Below are 17,492 nucleotides of genomic sequence, written 5' to 3' on the forward strand. Positions count from 1 at the left end.
TTTTAAAGGGCCGATTTTCCTTTCTGACGGGTGATGTTACATTATGGTACACGCTGCATCACGTTCCATTGCGCGTGTCCTGCGTAGCGGGCCCAGAAGCAGCCGTGCGCTGTGCCGGGGCTCCCGGGGCCCGTTGTCGGCGGCGCTGCGGGCCCGCCCGGCTCCCCGGGGTCTCCGCGGGTCCCAGCTCCCTCCGCACGTGCCTGCGGGTCCAGTCATTGGCCAGAAACTGACATGCTCTTCCGGGAACGGGCCCGGAGGGTCAAGGCCAAATTCAAGCATTTCCGGCGAATGGCTGCATCCACGGCTCATTACCCGGCTTCCCGCTCCCCTCCCCCCCCCGTCGGTCGGTGGTGGCCGCGTTTCCGGGATCCGGGGCGCCCCTCCGAGGCCGAGGCCTCCGGGCCGCGCCGAGCCGGGCCTGCGCTGCCGCGCCGCGGCCGGCAGGGGCCGCCTCCCGGCGGGGGGGGCGCGGGGCGCTCTGGCCCGCCCGCGCAGACATCTATGATTCCTCGCCCCCTCCCCCACCGCCCGCTTCTCCCAGCCACCTTCCCGGCCTTTTGCGAGGGGCGGCCGTCCCGCCGCCAGGGGGCGCGCTCGCCGCCGCCGCCGCCGCTCTCCGACCTGCGCTGCCAGATCGCGTCCGCCATATTGGCCGCCGCAGCTGCCGTCGCCGCCGCCGCCGCCGCCGCCTCTGCCTCCTCCCCCGGAGCCGCCGCCGCCGCCCGTGGCCGGTCCCCGCGTCCCGAGCGGCGGGGAGGAGAAGCGGGAGCCGGAGCAGGGTGCGGGAGCCGCAGGGCGCCGAGGGTGGAGGCCCGAGGCCGGGCGCGGGGCGGAGGAGCGCCGCGGCCAGGCGGCCGGCCCCTCCCCCGGCCCGCAGCCGCGCTCGTCCCGGCGGCCATGCCCGGGCCTCGCCGGCCCTGAGGGAGCCGCCCCTCCCCCGCCCGCTCCCGGCCCTCTCCGGGCCGCCGCCGCCGCCCCTTCCGCCGCCGGGCGCGGGGCCCGGGCGCCGACAACATGGAGGCCGTCAAGACCTTCAACAGCGAAGTACGTATGGCGGGCGGCCCCCGGCGGGAAAGGGCGGCGGGGCGCGGGGCCGGGGCCGGGGCCGGGGCCCACGAGCCCGGGGCCGGCGCCGGGATGCCGTCGGCTAGGCAACGTCCGGGCCCCGGGGCGCGGGGGCCCCGCAGGCCGCGGCCCCTCGGCGCGCCCCGCACGCGCGCACGCGCCCCCCGGCACGCCAACGGGGAGCCGCGCCGGGCCCGGCGGGGGGCGCGCGCGTGCGGGGGGCGCCCGGCGGGGGGCGCGCGCGGGGGGCAGAGCGAAAGGGTGCCGCCTCAAGTTTTCGCTGCCCGTGTGCCCATGGAAACCGGGGCTTTGTCAGGCGGCCTAACGCAGCCCGCGCCTCGCCGCCTCCGGGCGCCCGCTGCCAGGGGCCTGCCTCCCAACGCTGCTGCTGACCTGTGTGTTCGCTGAGCTTACTCTGGGTTTTCTTGTTTTAGCCATAAGTAACATTCCCCCTTACAGCTTTAGTGTATTCCATTGTTTTCTCCCTTCTTTTTTTTTTGAACGTTTCTCATTTGGTACTGGGAAAAAACCAAAAGTGATGAACGTTTCTCATTTGTATTGGGACGAAAATGTGCTTTTGGGAAAGCAGACCAAAAATGAATTTGGATAACTCTTCACCAAAAATGATGAACGTTTCTCATTTGGTATGGGGACGAAAATGTGCTTTTGGGAAAGCAGACCAAAAATGAGCTTGGATAACTCTTCACCAAAAACGATGAACGTTTCTCATTTGGTATGGGGACGAAAATGTGCTTTTGGGAAAGTAGACCAAAAATGAATTTGGATAACTCTTCACCAAAAATGATGAACGTTTCTCATTTGGTATGGGGAAGAAAATGTGCTTTTGGGAAAGCAGACCAAAAATGAGCTTGGATAACTCTTCACCAAAAATTATTCTTAACAGAATTGTCCATAGTAGGACAAAGTATAATGGAATTATAGGGGAAAAGCTTCTCTTAGTAAATTATCTTTATTTCAAATCAGCGAGTACTTATTAAATACTTAGTATGTGCAAAGTACTGAATCAGTAATTGACAGTTTGGCAGAATTTATACTTATTGACTAGAGGAAATTAAAAAATGTTATTAAATGCAGAAGACTTTGAGTATTTTCTATTTAAGTATTTAAGTATTCCAGATTCATGATTATCTAGTATGAACACCTACTTCTAGATTCTAAAAGTTAGAGTTGACAACTGGATAGTATTATAAAAAAGCCTTAAAGTTCTTTATAGATAGTATATACTGTTATTAATATTTTAGCATACTTTGAGAGAAGAAATAGCAGCTTTAAACAGTTTTTCCATTACTGTATAGAACATGGGGAAAAAAAAACATACTGAAACCATTTCACTTATTTTTCATCCAGATAGGATAAAAGTGATCAAACAATTGCCAATTCATGCTCCCTCAAAACATTTTAAGTGACAGTTCTACTTGTATACGTTGAGTTTTTTTACCTAATAGTTTAACTAGTTTGTATTCCATATGAAGATAAATCAAAAATAGAGACCTTTAAAACATTTTTAAAGGACACAGAGATAGCATAAGCTTTTAGTATAGCAGTAAACAGTCCCAAGACTTTTGATCTCTGTAGAATACTTTTTTCCCAAGGAGTTCAAAGCATCTCCCACAGTGTGTAGTTGTTTTGTAACAAGATATTTTAATTTTTCTTTACAACTAAAAGTAAAATTGAATCTGGATGAATTTTAAAATTAAGAATAAAAATGTATCAGACTCAAATTGAGGAAGTGTTATAAATCTAAAAATATTTTATGTTTTATAGGAAATTACAAACCTGAAAATATTTATGTTTATGAAATTGTAATTAGGAAATTATGTATAGGAAATTATAAGTACTACTGTTATACTTTGAACTTGAATGCTGTTTCTATGAACTTTTATTGATATATGATAAAGTTCACTGTGAAATAAAATTTGTCATGTTGTTACATAAATTTTTTAAGAAATGTCAGTGATAATTACTCAACAGTGAACATTTTAGATTTATTTTAAAAAATATAAATAAAGAAATGTCACTTTAGAAAACATCTGTTTATTGGGAATTTCCCTTTAAACTGAGACCTTAGTAAGTTTTCTATATTCTACTAAATTTTATGACTTCAGTCAAGTTTTGGTGAAAGAAATGTAGTCGACAGTGTAACATGCAGAAACTTAGAAGTCAGAATTTTATCTCTAGGTATACACTAGTCTATAAATTTGATGGAAATTTTGAGCTTCTAGTGCTATAGATGAAATAAAATAAAAGTTAAAAAAAAGAAAAACATTGCTTCCTAACTTTTTTAGTGGCTGACAAACTAGGAACATATTTTCTTTTGAAATAAGAAGCATAAATTACTAATAACACATCTGGTAATAGGCCATCCATTCTTATTGAGCCACTTGTTAAACTCCTGTTTATTCTGAGTTTAAATGAAATTGAGGACCAACGTTTTATTGATCATTGCCTATGAGGCTAGGTAGCCTTGAGCTAAATTAAAATACTATTATTTACCATCTGATAAAGCTCAGTCTCCCCAGTCCTCTCCCAAGTGAAGTAGGGTCAAAATGCTTTAGGTAAGTCTCTAGGCAATCCTGTTAAGCCACTGTAACAGTTGCTGTGTGGGGGTAGGGTGTGTGTGTGTGTGTGTGTGTGTGTGTGTATTTAGGAGAGGTTCTTATGGTGGTGGGATGAAGAAATTATCTGTAGACATAGGCTTGTATTTCACATATAGGACCACTTGAATTTATGGTTTCTGAAGACTCACTGATTACTGATGATGTAACATGGCTATATGTGTGTATATACATATGTGTATTTGTATTCATCTATACAGTTTGCATTTGTATACATACACATATAAACACTAACTGTAGCACTGACTTGGTGCAAGTATGTGAAAGAAAAAGGCATGATACTTGCCTTTCACTTCTTAGTATTTTGGGAGAATACTTAGTATATATGTGAAACAACTTTGGCTACTTTGAAGTATTATACACTAAAAATAAACGCAAAATGAAGTAATACTAATTGAACAGGGTTTAGTCAGATCCTTGACTTCTTCCAATATTAGAGCTTTAAGCCAGCTAGTTGTTAGTTTTTGTTCCCAGGAGAATTTCTAATGTAGCATGTGCTCAGTTACATCTAGTTTATCTTTTGCTGTTTTAATTCCTCATTTCTCTCACTGCTTTGAGTGTACTGAATTGTGCTGACTTGGTTGAGGTGTAAGATATCTGGGTTTCCATAAGATAGGAAACATTTTAGAAGAGCTGGAAGTTGGTTTTATATTTGCTTTTGTTGTAATCAGAAAGACAAACTAAGGATCCTACATATTCTTTGGATCCCTTAAGCTCTCAGGATTCCTTCTTTTAGGACCTTTTAAATTAGGAAGACAACTTCATATCATAGTTACTTTTCAGTCCTAAGAACTCCAAAATCAGCATGCCATATGATATTTCCATTGCACTTCCCACTGTCCTGCTGTCTGTATCTTCACAGCTATTCCCAAAGTATAACCTATCTACAGTTCCATAAACAGAGTCTGCACTGTGACTTTAATTTGGGTATTTTTCCCAGGGCCCCACAGCATTTACATTTGGCTTTGCAGGAGGTAGTTGTCATAAAATGATAGAACTAGGCAACAACCATGAATTTACCTGCAAGGGAACATGAAATTTATAATTTATATGCAGCATATATATATATATATATATATATATATATATATATATGTAATCAGAGAAATAATGACATTTTGAAGTTATGTTTCATTTTTTTCTTAATTTTATGATAGTTCATGAGTCTACTGCATGTCCATCACCTTTTTCCCCCTTGTCTTGTTTATTTAAATATATGGGATTGTAATGATTCCATTGTATGGATTTTCTAGTTTGCTGCAGGTTAAACCAAAACTTCTTTAAACAAAGTTCTATATTTGCTGTGTGATCTAAGAAGAATTAGGTTTGGGGTCAAAAAAATCATATCCCACTCCTAGCTGTGTAATTTTAAGTCACAATGTTTCTTTGGGCATTTTTCTCATTTACAAAATGAAAAATTAGATGTTTTGATCCTTCTAATCATAAAACTCTTTGATTCAGACATATACTTAATTCAATATTTCTTTGTGAATTCTGTATCTTAGTCAATTCTAATTTTTATTGAACTATATAGAAGATGAAGGGTGTATAGGATTTTGAAACTGGAAGTTAAAAGAATTCCTGATGTTAGGTGGGAAAGAATTTCTGAGGTAATTTTGCTTTTCTGAAATTAGGATATATAGATTCCATTTTATTGATGGTTACACAAAACAGAATTTTGTTGTATTCCAGATTTTAATACATTCTTTTTTGGTTGGTCAGAACTTTTCCCTTGGTTGTTCCCCCCCCCCAGCATAAAATTTTATGTGGAATATAATTTTTTTTATGTTCTATCAACCAGAAATCAATTCTGCCATGCTATAATAAAAATGTTAGCAAAAGATCCTTAATTGTCACTTTAGTCATGAAAAAGATTAAATTGTGTTCACTCTAATTCAATTAAGTATATTTTATTGCATTCTAAAATTCTGAAAAATGGTAATTCAAATATGATACATGGTAATTCTTAGCAGAATGTTTGATTAACTCTACCATTCACTAATTGTTCCAAAACTGTCCATTTTTAGTCTCTTTTGGGAGGAGGGATTAAGGGGAGAACCTCTATATTGTTTGAGAATGAGTAATGATGTTGCTTTTGACAATTTTAGATTTCTCTTTGTAGAACTAGTTGCCATTGGGTTTGTTTCTAGCTCATATGGCTATGACCTTGAATTTTGACTGAGCCCTCTGAACTCCTAAGTAAGGCCATTTTGTAGGTTTATTTTCTCAACATCTTTCTCTGCTCCTCTCTCTCAGGATTGTGCCTCTACTCCTGCTTGTACAGACTGCTTTTTCCAGCAGCATGGACACGAGAAGCATAGTAAGACCAATGCAACCCACATAAGGCAGACCATATGGAAAATGTTGGGTTTAGAACTAGTAGTAAGATGGTACTTTACTTATATGGGCCATAGTTGGGAAATGGAAGACTATAACTTTTATCACTTGAATATAACAAGTTGAGGGGAGGATATCCAGGAAATTTATTGTGTAGTTTCTTTCTTTCTTTTTTTTTTAATGGGCTAAATACAGGAAGAGTATTGTTACTTAATAGTAATGTGAATATTTATAAATACTAGTTCTTTCTACTTACATTCTGTCCCATAGCATAGCTTTACTGTTCATTTAGTTGTTTGATCTTCAATATTAATATATATCTTAGCTTTGTTGAAAGTCTGCCAAGTTGTCATAAAGTTCTTATTGAAATTCATTTCAGTAATATATTTATCCAATACTGGTGAAACTCAAAATCCAATGAAGGGATGGGGAAAATATTTATTAATCATCAAATTGTCCCTTTCTGGTTTACTTTAAAGAGTTGTTTTAAGTATTGATTTGTTTTTATTACATAAAAGCCTATTGTACCAGTAATGCTCTTAATGAGAAATGCTTATGAGAAAAATAGCAATAAATGCCCATTTCCATTTTCATATAGGAAGAGGTTTAATTAAAATTTTCATTAATAGCAAACTTGTGATTACATTTGTTTCTGTTGTCTTGGTTTTGAACCTTCTGATTATTTTTATAAATTTTGCCGGGAAATGATCATAGATTTTTTTTTTCTGTGATAGTTGTCAGTATTACTACATAATTTTAAACTTAGGGAATGAATTTCATGTGACCTTTGAATTTGATGTGACCTTTGAAAACATGGAATTGTGGAATTTTGAGGAGTTTTCAGATTCACACTAACGAATTTCATTCTTTGCTAATTTTTTTTTGTTTTTACTAATTTTAACATATGGATGAAAAGGGTGAGATTTTTGAAATTGTGTTCCCTTTCATTCTTTTTTTGTTAGAATTGTGTGGAGTTAACGAATACTCTAGGGCCAGAGTAAATAGGAACTCTCATACAGAATAGGAATACTTCATTGTTTGGTGCTGATGGCATATTTCCACTCGCCTGTGTTGGCATAAATCTGACACTCCAGTCTGCCTATCATTGTCCCCTTTAGGGACCAGATAAGCTGATACTAGTCAGGACATGTGAGTATGGAGACACTTATTTTGCTTTAAGATAAAAATCAATGAAAAGGGGTAAATTGTATAAAGTTGTACTTTATAGCCACCTTGGATATTACAGGATATTTATACTTGATATTTTTGAAGCCTTACATTCATATAAAATTCTTTATGAAATATTTTGTATTTATGAGTGATATTTCCAATTAACATGTGAAATTTAAGATCAGTTGAAAAAATATGTAGCTCTTTGCAAGCCTTAAAGATCTGTGAAAATACTAGGTATTGTTAATAAGGTCAATTCCCATATCCAAAGGTTAATGTGACCTTCAGATTTAGGAGTTTGGAAGAATGAAGTACTAGATTAGTTTTTAGTGTGGTTTAAACGTTAGTTTAGTTCTTTCAAGTCTGTCAAGAAGTTTGTTCATCATACTAACCTTTAAAAGAGGCAACATGGAGTAGTAGAATAGGAGGCAGGTGTTGAGTCTGGAGAATCTGGATTCAAGTTATTTTTTGATTGGCCAGGGAATTGTTGGCCAAATTGTCCTCTAACTTCTCAGAGTTTCAGGTACTTAAAGTTATGGGTGTGTCACCATCTGCTTTGTTAGAGGAAGTTTTTACATTGAGAGTTTGCCCTCACTGATGAAATCATAGGTCCAGGATGGGGTTAAAACAGATCCTGAAAATACTGTTTTTATTATATTTGAGATGAATCTTAGAAATCAATTTTTGAATTCAGTTTGAATGTGAAAGCTGAAATTTTTGAGTAACAATATATTATTATATGATTCTATGGAATCCATGCAATATTTAATTGAATGATCTCAGTGATTCAAAATATATTTAGCTCTTAATCATTTGCTCAATTATTGGAATGGTGTTTTCTTTTATTAAAGATTTTATTTGAGTTTCACAATTTTCCCCCAGTCTTACTCCCCCCCCCACAGAAAGCAATCTGTCAGTCTTTACATTGTTTCCATGTTGTACATTGATCCAAATTGAGTGTGATGAGAGAGAAATCACTTCTTAAGGAAGAAAGAAAAAGTATAAGAGATAACAAGATCAGACAATAAGATATCTTTTTTTTCTAAATTAAAAGGAATAGGCCTTGAACTTTGTTCAAACTCCACTGTTCTTTATCTGGATACAGGTGGTATTTTCCCATTGCAGACAGCCCTAAATTGTCCCTGATTGTTGCACTGATGGAATGAGCGAGTTCATCAGAGTTGATCATCGCCTCCATGTTGCTGTTCCGCTCATCTCACTCCGCATCAGTTCATGCAAATTCCTCCAGGCTTCCTTGAATTCCCTTCCCTCCTGGTTTTTAATAGACAGTAGTGCTCCATGACATACATATACCACAGTTTGTTAAGCTGTTCCCCAATTGAAGAACATTTACTTGATTTCCAGTTCTTTGCCACCACAAACAGGGCTGCTGTGAATATTTTTGTACAAGTGATGTTTTTACCCTTTTTCATCATCGCTTCAGGGTATAGACCCAGTAGTGGTATTGCTGGCTGGATCAAAGGGTATGCACATTTAAAAAATTTTTTTTGTTTATTTTTTTGGGGGGGTGTGTGTGCACATTTTTGTTGCCCTTTGGGCATAGTTCCAAATTTCTCTCCAGAAAGGTTGGATGAGTTCACAGCTCCACCAACAGTGTAAAGTGTCCCAGATTTCCCACAACCCTTCCAACAATGATCGTTATCCTTTCTGGTCATATTGACCAGTCTGAGAGGTGTGAAGTGGTACCTCAGAGAAACTTTAACTTGCATTTCTCTAATAATTAATGATTTAGAGCAGTTTTTCATATGACTATGGATTGCTTAGATCTCCTCATCTGTAAATTGCCTTTGCATATCCTTTGACCATTTGTCAACTGGGGAATGGCTTTTTTTAAAATATGACTCAGTTCTCTGTATATTTTAGAAATGAGTCCTTTGTCAGAATCATTAGTTGTAAAGATTGTTTCCCAATTTACTACATTTCTTTTGATCTTGGTTATAGTGTTTTTATCTGTGCAAAAGCTTTTTAATTTAATGTAATCAAAATTATTTAGTTTGTTTTTGTTGATGTTTTCCATCTCTTCCTTAGTCAGAAACTGCTTCCCTTTCCATAGATCTGACAGGTAAACTAGTCCTTGATCTTCTAATTTGCTTATAGTATTTTTTTTTAATGTCTAAATCCTGTATCCATTTGGATCTTATCTTGGTAAAGGGTAATGGTGTTTAATATGACAAAGTATCATCTATAAAGTATGTTTATTAAAAAAAATTTTGGCAAGGCAATGGGGCTAAGTGACTTGTCCAGGGTCACACAGCTAGCAAGTGTCAAGTGTCTAGCTAGTCACTTCACACTATTTGCCTCAGTTTTCTCATCTGTTAAATGAACTGGAGAAGGAATTGACAAACCACTCCAGTATCCTCCCCAAGAAAAACCCAAATGGATTCACAAAGAGTCAGACATGGCTGAAAATGACTGAACAGATGAGGATTATCACGACATGGAACTACTTAACTTATCTATTCATATACCATATGAACAAGATAGGGGAAAAAAACCCTAGGTCTTTGCTTCTTTATCTCATTGCTTTTTTCATTTTGACAAAGCAGGCCTGAAGAGAGAGGCATTGTTAATAGGGAGAGTTTGATTACTTTTTCTACCATTTGTTGTATAAAATACTGGACTTGGAGTCAGGAAGACCTGAGTTTGAATCCTGCCCCAGATATTTTATACCTTTGTGACTCTAGATAAGTCACCTTGCCATGTTTCCTCATCTTTAAAATGGGAATAATAATAGCACCTGCCTTATAGGGTTGTTGTGACCATTAAGTGAATTAAACTATATGAAGGACATTTCAAAACAAAGTGCTGTATGAATGCTGTCATCATCATCATCATCATCATCATCATCCATGGAGTCTCTAGGCCTTACAGAGATTTTGATTTTTTAATATGGCACTTCATACAGCAAAACTTGCTTTCATTGGAAAATATGTATCACTAGTAGAGATAGTAATAGATTCAATTATTAATATGTTGTCCCTTCTTTTACAATAGCATTAATAATTTATGAACTTTGAGTACTATTTCCAGTAATACTAATGGTTTTTTAGTAATCTATGCACATTATCTTGCCCCATTTTGGATGGGAGGAACAATGATCAATCATCCTGTGATTACTTGTGCAGATAACTATTGAATGCTGGTAGATATACAAAGTTTTGATAAGACTTGGTGTTTGTCCTGGAGGAACTTTGTAGTTTTGCCTTGTGAATTTGAGGGGGAGTGGGGATCATAAAAAGCTTTGTGGAAGATCTGCCTTTCCTGGTGGCTTTAAAGGATGACTAGGTGAAAAGGGAAGAGGCATTTTAGACATAGGTAGGGAATAGGGAGACTAAGGTCATGAAGAGAATATTGGAGTGTTAGCACAGAAAAATGGGATAGTACCTGGTTACGTAAGGGCCTTCTGTTCTGTGTTCTCAACTTGTCTGACTTACGATTTTATAATTCAATATAAACTGCTCTTTCCAAAGTTACTATCATTCCCTTAATTACCAAATCTTATGATGTTTTCTTATTTCATTCTTCTTGACTTCTCTGTTGCTGTTCACTCTTCCTGATATTTTCTTCACTTTAGGTTTTCATGACATTACTCTTTTGGTGCTTGTCCTGCTTGCATTGTCTTTCCTGGATCTTCATCCAGGTAATGTTCACTAATCATGGGAGTTCCTCAGGACTCGCACTTGCACTTCTGTCTCCTTTTTTTCCCCCTCCTTTACTATTTATTTCACTTGGTAATCTTCTCAGTTTCCATGGATTCAGTTGTCTATCTACAAATGCTGTTTCTTAATCTATATATCTGGTCCCAACCTCTCTGTTGACCTCTAGTCTTCATCTTTAGTTGCCTATTAGATGTCCAATCAGATGTCCCATCAATCCTGTAAATGCTGTGTCCAAAACAGGACTCATTATTTCCCCCTTCTCCCCCACCCCCTCCCCAACTTCCACTCTCCCTAACTTCTCTATTATTGTTGTGGCTAAATCATCCTTCCTGTTCCTCAGACTCAATATCTGGTTGTTATTTCTTTGCTCACTGCCCCCCCCAATACCTAATCTGTTGCCAAGGCCTATCGAATCTCTCCTTTATACCCCCTCTCACATAAGCCCCCTTCTTTACTCTGTTACTACCTCCATGCTGGTGTAGTGTCTTAGCATCTCATGCCTGAACTTTTCCATCAGCCTTCTTGTTTTCCCTTCTGCAAGTCTCCCTATTACAGTCCATCTTCCCCTTAGCTATCGGTATATCTCCCAGGCCCCCATTCTCCCCCCACCCCAACTTCAGTGTCTCCCCATCATCTCAAAGTCCAAATATTAAAATTCTCTGTTTGGCATTCAAAGACCTTCATAATCTCCTTGGCGCCTTCCCCTGGCCCCTTCTGTCTTAACTCAGATCAACTTTTCTTTGCTGTTGCTCTAGCAGGATATTTCATCTGTTTAGTCAGGACATTTTCTCTTGCCTAGAAACTAACACCCCGCCCCCCATCTTTACATTCTGGCTTCCTTCATGTACCAGCTAACATCCTACGTGTGTGTGTGTGTTTTAGGTTTTTGCAAGGCAGTGGGGTTAAGTGGCTTGCCCAAGGCCACACAGCTAGGTAATTATTAAGTGTCTGACACCGGATTTGAACCCAGGTACTCCTGACTCCAGGGCTGGTGTTTTATCCACTGTGCCACCTAGCTGCCCTTCATCCTACGTTTTATACAAAGTCTTTTCTGATGCCTTTTATTTCAAATGCCTTTCCTCTTACTGATTTTTCCCCCAGTTTATTCTGTGTATAATTTGCACATATTTATTTGCATGTTGTTGCAAAGCATCATTTGTATGGTCTTAATAAATGCATATTTTCTCACTGATTCTGAATGCCAGAACAAGGAGTTTAAAGACCAGTGTAACCTTATCCATAAGAAGAGAAGTTTTTTCTGGTGTTAATCTGAAGGCTAGATTTGAGGTGATTAGATCATAACTAGAATACTAGTGTGTTTGGTTCTGGGTGCTGTATTTTATAAGGATTTTGATTAGTTGGGAGTGTCTAGAGAAAGATAACTATGTTAGGTAAGGGACTTGAGTTCGTGCCACACCATATCACTTGAAGAAACTGAGAATGTTTAGCCACAAATGAGACTTTGTAAGGATGACATAGGTACTTCAAATTTGAAAGAACTCACATGAGAGAGAACAAGGATCATCAGGCAAAAGTTAGAAAGAAGCAAATTTAAGTATGGTTTATAGTAATTAATTAGAACTATCTCAAAGTATCATGAGTTGTCCTGAGAGATAGTTTTCCTACTCATTGGAGTTCTTAAAGCAAAGTGTGAGTAACCACTTGTTGAATATATTTCAGAAACATTATTTTTCAGGAATAAGTTGAACTAGATTGTCTTTAAAAGTCCCTTTCAACTCTGAAATTTGCCGTAGGGAGACTGCTGAACTTACCACATGTGTTTGGTAGTGAATGATTGTTTTAGGCATTGAGATAGAGAGGAGAAAGATGCGGACTTGGTCTTACCAGAGTTAAGTAAGCAGTTAGTGAATGGAGGTAAATGAATTCATTCATAAATACCATAGCAACTGGTCCCATCACTTTCTGGCAAATAGAGGGAGAAGAAATGGTAGCAGTGTCAGGTTTTATACTCTTGGGCTCATAGATCACTGAGACTGCAGCCATGAAATTAAAAGACACTTGTTCTTGGAAGAAAAGCTATGGCAAATATGAACTGCATACTAAAAAAAAACAAAACAGATATCACCTTGCCAATAAAGCTCAGTATAGTCAAAACTGGTTTTTCCCAACAATAACATATGTCTGTGAGAGATGGACTATAAAAAGCCAAGTGCCATAGAATCAAGACATTCAAATTATGGTGCCAGAGAAGACTTTGAGATTCCCCCTTGGGCAACAAGGAGATCAGATCAGTCAATACTTAAATTAACTTAGACTACTCATTAGAAGCACAGATACTAAAGCTGAAATACTTTGACCACATAATGAAAAGATGTTCCATCTTTCCCAGTGGGAAAGATTGAAGGCAGAGGATGAGGTGGATAGCAACAAACCTGAGCTTGGACAAAATTTGGAAGATGCTGTAGAAGTGCTTGGCATGCTTTATGTCCAAGGATCATAAAGAGTGAAACCTGACTGAATAACAAATGAAATGAGTGGTGTGAAGAGAGGGATGAAGATGCTATGTATTCCATTTCTTTTCACTTAAAAAAAATTATCTTAGATATTTGTCTCTGATCAATTCACACTTTGAATAAATATGGATGGTGTGAGAGGTTTTGATTATGTAATGCTATGAGCACTATATGAAAATGTTTATTAGCACAGAGAGATGAATAATAGCTTTTTAAGTTGATAGTTTTTTCTAAATGGAGAAGAAAGTTAAGACGATGTGACATTTATAAAGCTCACTGAAATCATAAAAATAGAATATGACTAACAGGGTTCCATAAAGACTAAAGAAAAATTTCAATTTCTGACAATGTTCAGGAAAGAAATTGACGTATAATGTAAATTAGGATAGTTGAGGAATCAGGAAGACCTAGCTTCAATTCCTGCCTCTTGACTTTGTGACCCTGAGCAAGTCATTTAACCTCTCTGTGCTCTAGGCAATTCTCTAAGTCTCAGAGAAGATACCTACTTGCATTAGTTAGTAGGAAGTCTCATTCTGAGTTCTCTGTAATAATGAAATATGAGGCTTTATCCCCATTGAAAGGAAAAATAATACTTTTCCTATCATGTTGAAAATGTATTTTTTCTCTAATATTCTGTTATTAGAATTTTACTATTGTAAATTGTTGCCTTAATTAAGCTTCTCAGGTGTGTAGTGCTTATCATGAAATTTGACAGGTCAAAATATATAGCTTTAAGTGAATTTTTTTGCTGAATCCTCACGTTTTATTTTAGAATTCTACAGTTGGGTGCTTCATAAAATTTGAAAAGACTTCAGAGAATGTTTGACTACATTGCCTAAATGTGAAGGCTAGCCAGTAAAACCTAAGGATGCAGAACTGTTGGGCAGTAGCAGAAAGACTACATTTACAAATGTTTTTAGAGAAATATAGTTTCAAACTAAAAAGTTATTACTTTAATGACTAGAAGAAAGTGATTGGTGATTGGAAATGTCAAAGCACCAGACTAAAGAATTCTCTTTGCTGTTGCTGTTATATTTAAAAAAATATGTTCGTTGTTGCTTCTTAGCAAATCTGTAAACAATCCTATATTTTACATTATTGGTTTTCTTTGCAAAAAAATAGTTAACACTAAGGTTAATCAAACCAGTTAAGACTAGTTACCTTTTCCTAATTATCACAAATTTTCAATTTGTTCAATCAGTTGGAATAAATGAGTTTTAACTGTCCTAAGATTATAGTTGTTCCTTAAAATTTAATGATAGCTTTTGTTACCAGTTATAAACATCTTAAGTTATTTTCAATATAGCTTTTTAATTAGGTATACCTTTGTTTTAGAATACTTAAAAAAGTCCAAAGAAATGTTTAAATCTTGAGTGTTTACCATCTACTTGACACTAATAGCCTTGATCCTCCTGTCTTTAAATAACAGTCTACTAATTTACCCAAATCTTTTATAGTGGTATTTTTTTAAGGTCTCCTTTGTTGAAGGATAGAACTACTGAAAGACAAAAATTATTTAGTAAATCTGCTTAGTCTAGATTCTAGAGCATTGGTTCTCAAAAGTCTAGTTCAGGGTACCAAACCCTTTTAGAGGGTCCATGAGATCCAAACTATTTTCATATTAAGACTTTTAAATTGTACTTAATAGTGTAGAATTTAGTTTTCTTGGACTATCACTATTGAAATAAATATAGATTAACTATAGGTATAATAAATTCCAAAAGAATTTATACCTTTTTTTTTGGTGTCTGAAGATTTTATTGATGAGTACTTAAAATGAATGTACTATCAGCTAAAATTTTGGGCAGTTATTTGCATTCATTGTGGGATTTGTCTTTGTATTGGTTAAAGATCAGGGTAGATAACCATATGTCTGTGACTATGACTAGGTTACATAAAAAAGATAAGTTAAAATCTAGAGCAAGTCAGTTTTATTTCTCACTTTTTTTTTGGCATAAGAGCTTACAGCAACTACCTAATTCATTACTGTTTCAGAAAAAGCACTCTCTATTTAACCAGTAGTAATTTCTGTAGTACCCTATGTTTCAGTATGTAAATTTGAGAACCAACAGAGCATGACTCTGTGATATTGTTTATTTTATTCTGAGGTGAACCTAGTAACTTTTACTTCCTCCCCAGTATCTGGATCTCCCCTTCAAGTGTTACTTGCTTCTACTACTGTTCTGTTCTATTTGTGAAGACCCTTCAACTGGGAAGTTTTTCCTTTAAATGTTTTTTGGAAAATTAACAAGATACCCTTCTGGTGTCCTATATTTGATGAATTATAAGTACATTATCATGGTCATTCATTTATATTCTTATGTTACAGTCATGCATGCATATATATGTGTGTGTGTGTGTGTGTGTGTGTGTGTGTGCATTCATTTATCTGGATGTATTTCCAAATTAAACTTTAAACATTGTAAATTCAGTATTTTTAGGATCTAGTAATTAAACATTTTATAAATTATTCCAAAGTATTGTGCTAAGTTTTTTTAAAAAGTAAGCAAATTATTATAACATTGTTGTTAAACAAATTAAAATTTTGCTTAAAATTTTATTAGGATACTTAACATAAAATAGGAACCCAGTCCAATCAAAATTTATTAAGTACCTTCTATGAGCCAGGCACTGTCTACCCCACCATGAACCATCTGTAGCTACTAATTAATTGTAATGCTAAAATTGTGGTAGATTTAGGGAAAGCCCATTTTGGAATAGAATCCAAATTTAAGAGATGCCCTGGTTTATACAGTTTATATGATTAATTCTTTTTTAAAATTTATTTTTATTAAAGATATTATTTGAGTTTTACAATTCTCCCCCCCCCCCCCCCCAGGAAAGCAATCTGTCAGTCTTTACTTTGTTTCCATGTTGTACCTTGATCCAAATTGGGTGTGATAAGAGAGAAATCTATATGATTAATTCTTGATTGTTATAAGCTCTTCTCATTTTTGGCCATTTTACTGTTAATATTATAATTCTAAGTTAAAGGGAGAAAGAAGGAAAGTGTGCTTTAGGTTTGTAAATTTTGATAAACTCATCTTTTATAAAATGCTTGCCTTTGAGGAAAACAAAATTGTATCACAGATTTCATACCTTTAGAGAGTCCAGTCCCCATATTTGATGGATTAGGCAACTAAGACCCAGATAAATTACAGGTTATAAAAGGCTGATCTGAGATTTGAACCTACATTTGTAAGATATTTACTAACCTGGTTATCTGGAAACTTTCATTTCCTCCTAAAAGCAACAAAGTATTAGGGCTTGACACTTGAAGCAAACCTGTGAGTGGTAAGATGCTACAGCAGTAAAAAGTGATATTAGAAAAGCCCAATAGTATGGGACCACTTTGGTGAACAACAGTAGTCCTTGAATTATTATATTGAAGTATAAGATAACATTTAATCATAGCAATTTCTTTGACTCATCAATAAATTAGGTCCAGTGAACTGTGTGTTGAAGTTTGTAAGGGAATTATATATTTTAGGGAAATTTCCATCAAAAATGGAAACATTGTTAGTATATATGTTAGGGGGACCATCTAAAATCTGCTGTCCTCTTCCCAGTGATAAATAAAGTAGGAAACAATTTCATCTAAGCAATGAGTTTCCCCCTGAAACATAATGACTTATTACTTCCTTCTTTCCCCTCTTTGCCTGCCTACTTTCTTCTCTATTCCCCTCCCCCCCCTCAGGAGAATCTTAATAACCTAAGCACTTGAAGTTTGTAATGCTTTACTTATATTCCCCTCAATGAATATAGTCTGTCTTTGTTCAATATATAGAAAAGTTCATCTACTTTGGAGTCAACCCTCAAATTTGAGGGTAACATTAAGCAGTTGGTATAAATCTATGTCCATGTTTTAGAAGTATGAGAGAATGGTAGGGTTAGTGAGATTTCGGGAGAGAATGAAATTTTTGAGGCATAGGCTACTTTGACAATCGGTACCTTGAAAGTACTCTTATTTATTTCTTAATCGAAATTCAGTATCCCTCTCTGTACTTGAATCCTAGATTCTGTACTCTTGTTTCTTTTATGTGTTTATTTTTTCTCATGAATCTTAATTGTCATTTTTTTCCTTTAAGACCTCCCAGGGCTGGAAGTGCAGTGACTATTCTCCATTC

At 37.6% G+C, this 17,492-nt stretch overlaps 1 protein-coding gene across 6 annotated transcripts in view; it reads left to right on the forward strand.

Annotated features, from left to right (window-relative positions):
- Window positions 1–893: 893 nt before the first annotated feature.
- Window positions 894–17,492, forward strand: part of SCAF8 (SR-related CTD associated factor 8) — a 242,146-nt gene continuing 225,547 nt past the window's right edge. For 4 of the 6 annotated variants that reach the window (XR_012468588.1, XR_012468589.1, XM_074187902.1 and 1 more), the window contains exons 1-2: window positions 1,319–1,463; window positions 5,961–6,024. Coding sequence is in view for 4 of the 6 variants with exons in the window: in XM_074187902.1 (XP_074044003.1) it covers window positions 1,363–1,463; window positions 5,961–6,024 (165 nt within the window). In the remaining 2 variants the exon portion in view is untranslated. Of the gene's footprint in view, window positions 1,048–1,318; window positions 1,464–5,960; window positions 6,025–17,492 lie in introns of those variants that run through there. The other 2 variants (XM_074187904.1, XM_074187903.1) reach the window with 2 other exon arrangements.

Source organism: Macrotis lagotis, chromosome 5, assembly GCF_037893015.1.
Source record: "Macrotis lagotis isolate mMagLag1 chromosome 5, bilby.v1.9.chrom.fasta, whole genome shotgun sequence".
NCBI lineage: Eukaryota > Metazoa > Chordata > Mammalia > Peramelemorphia > Peramelidae > Macrotis > Macrotis lagotis.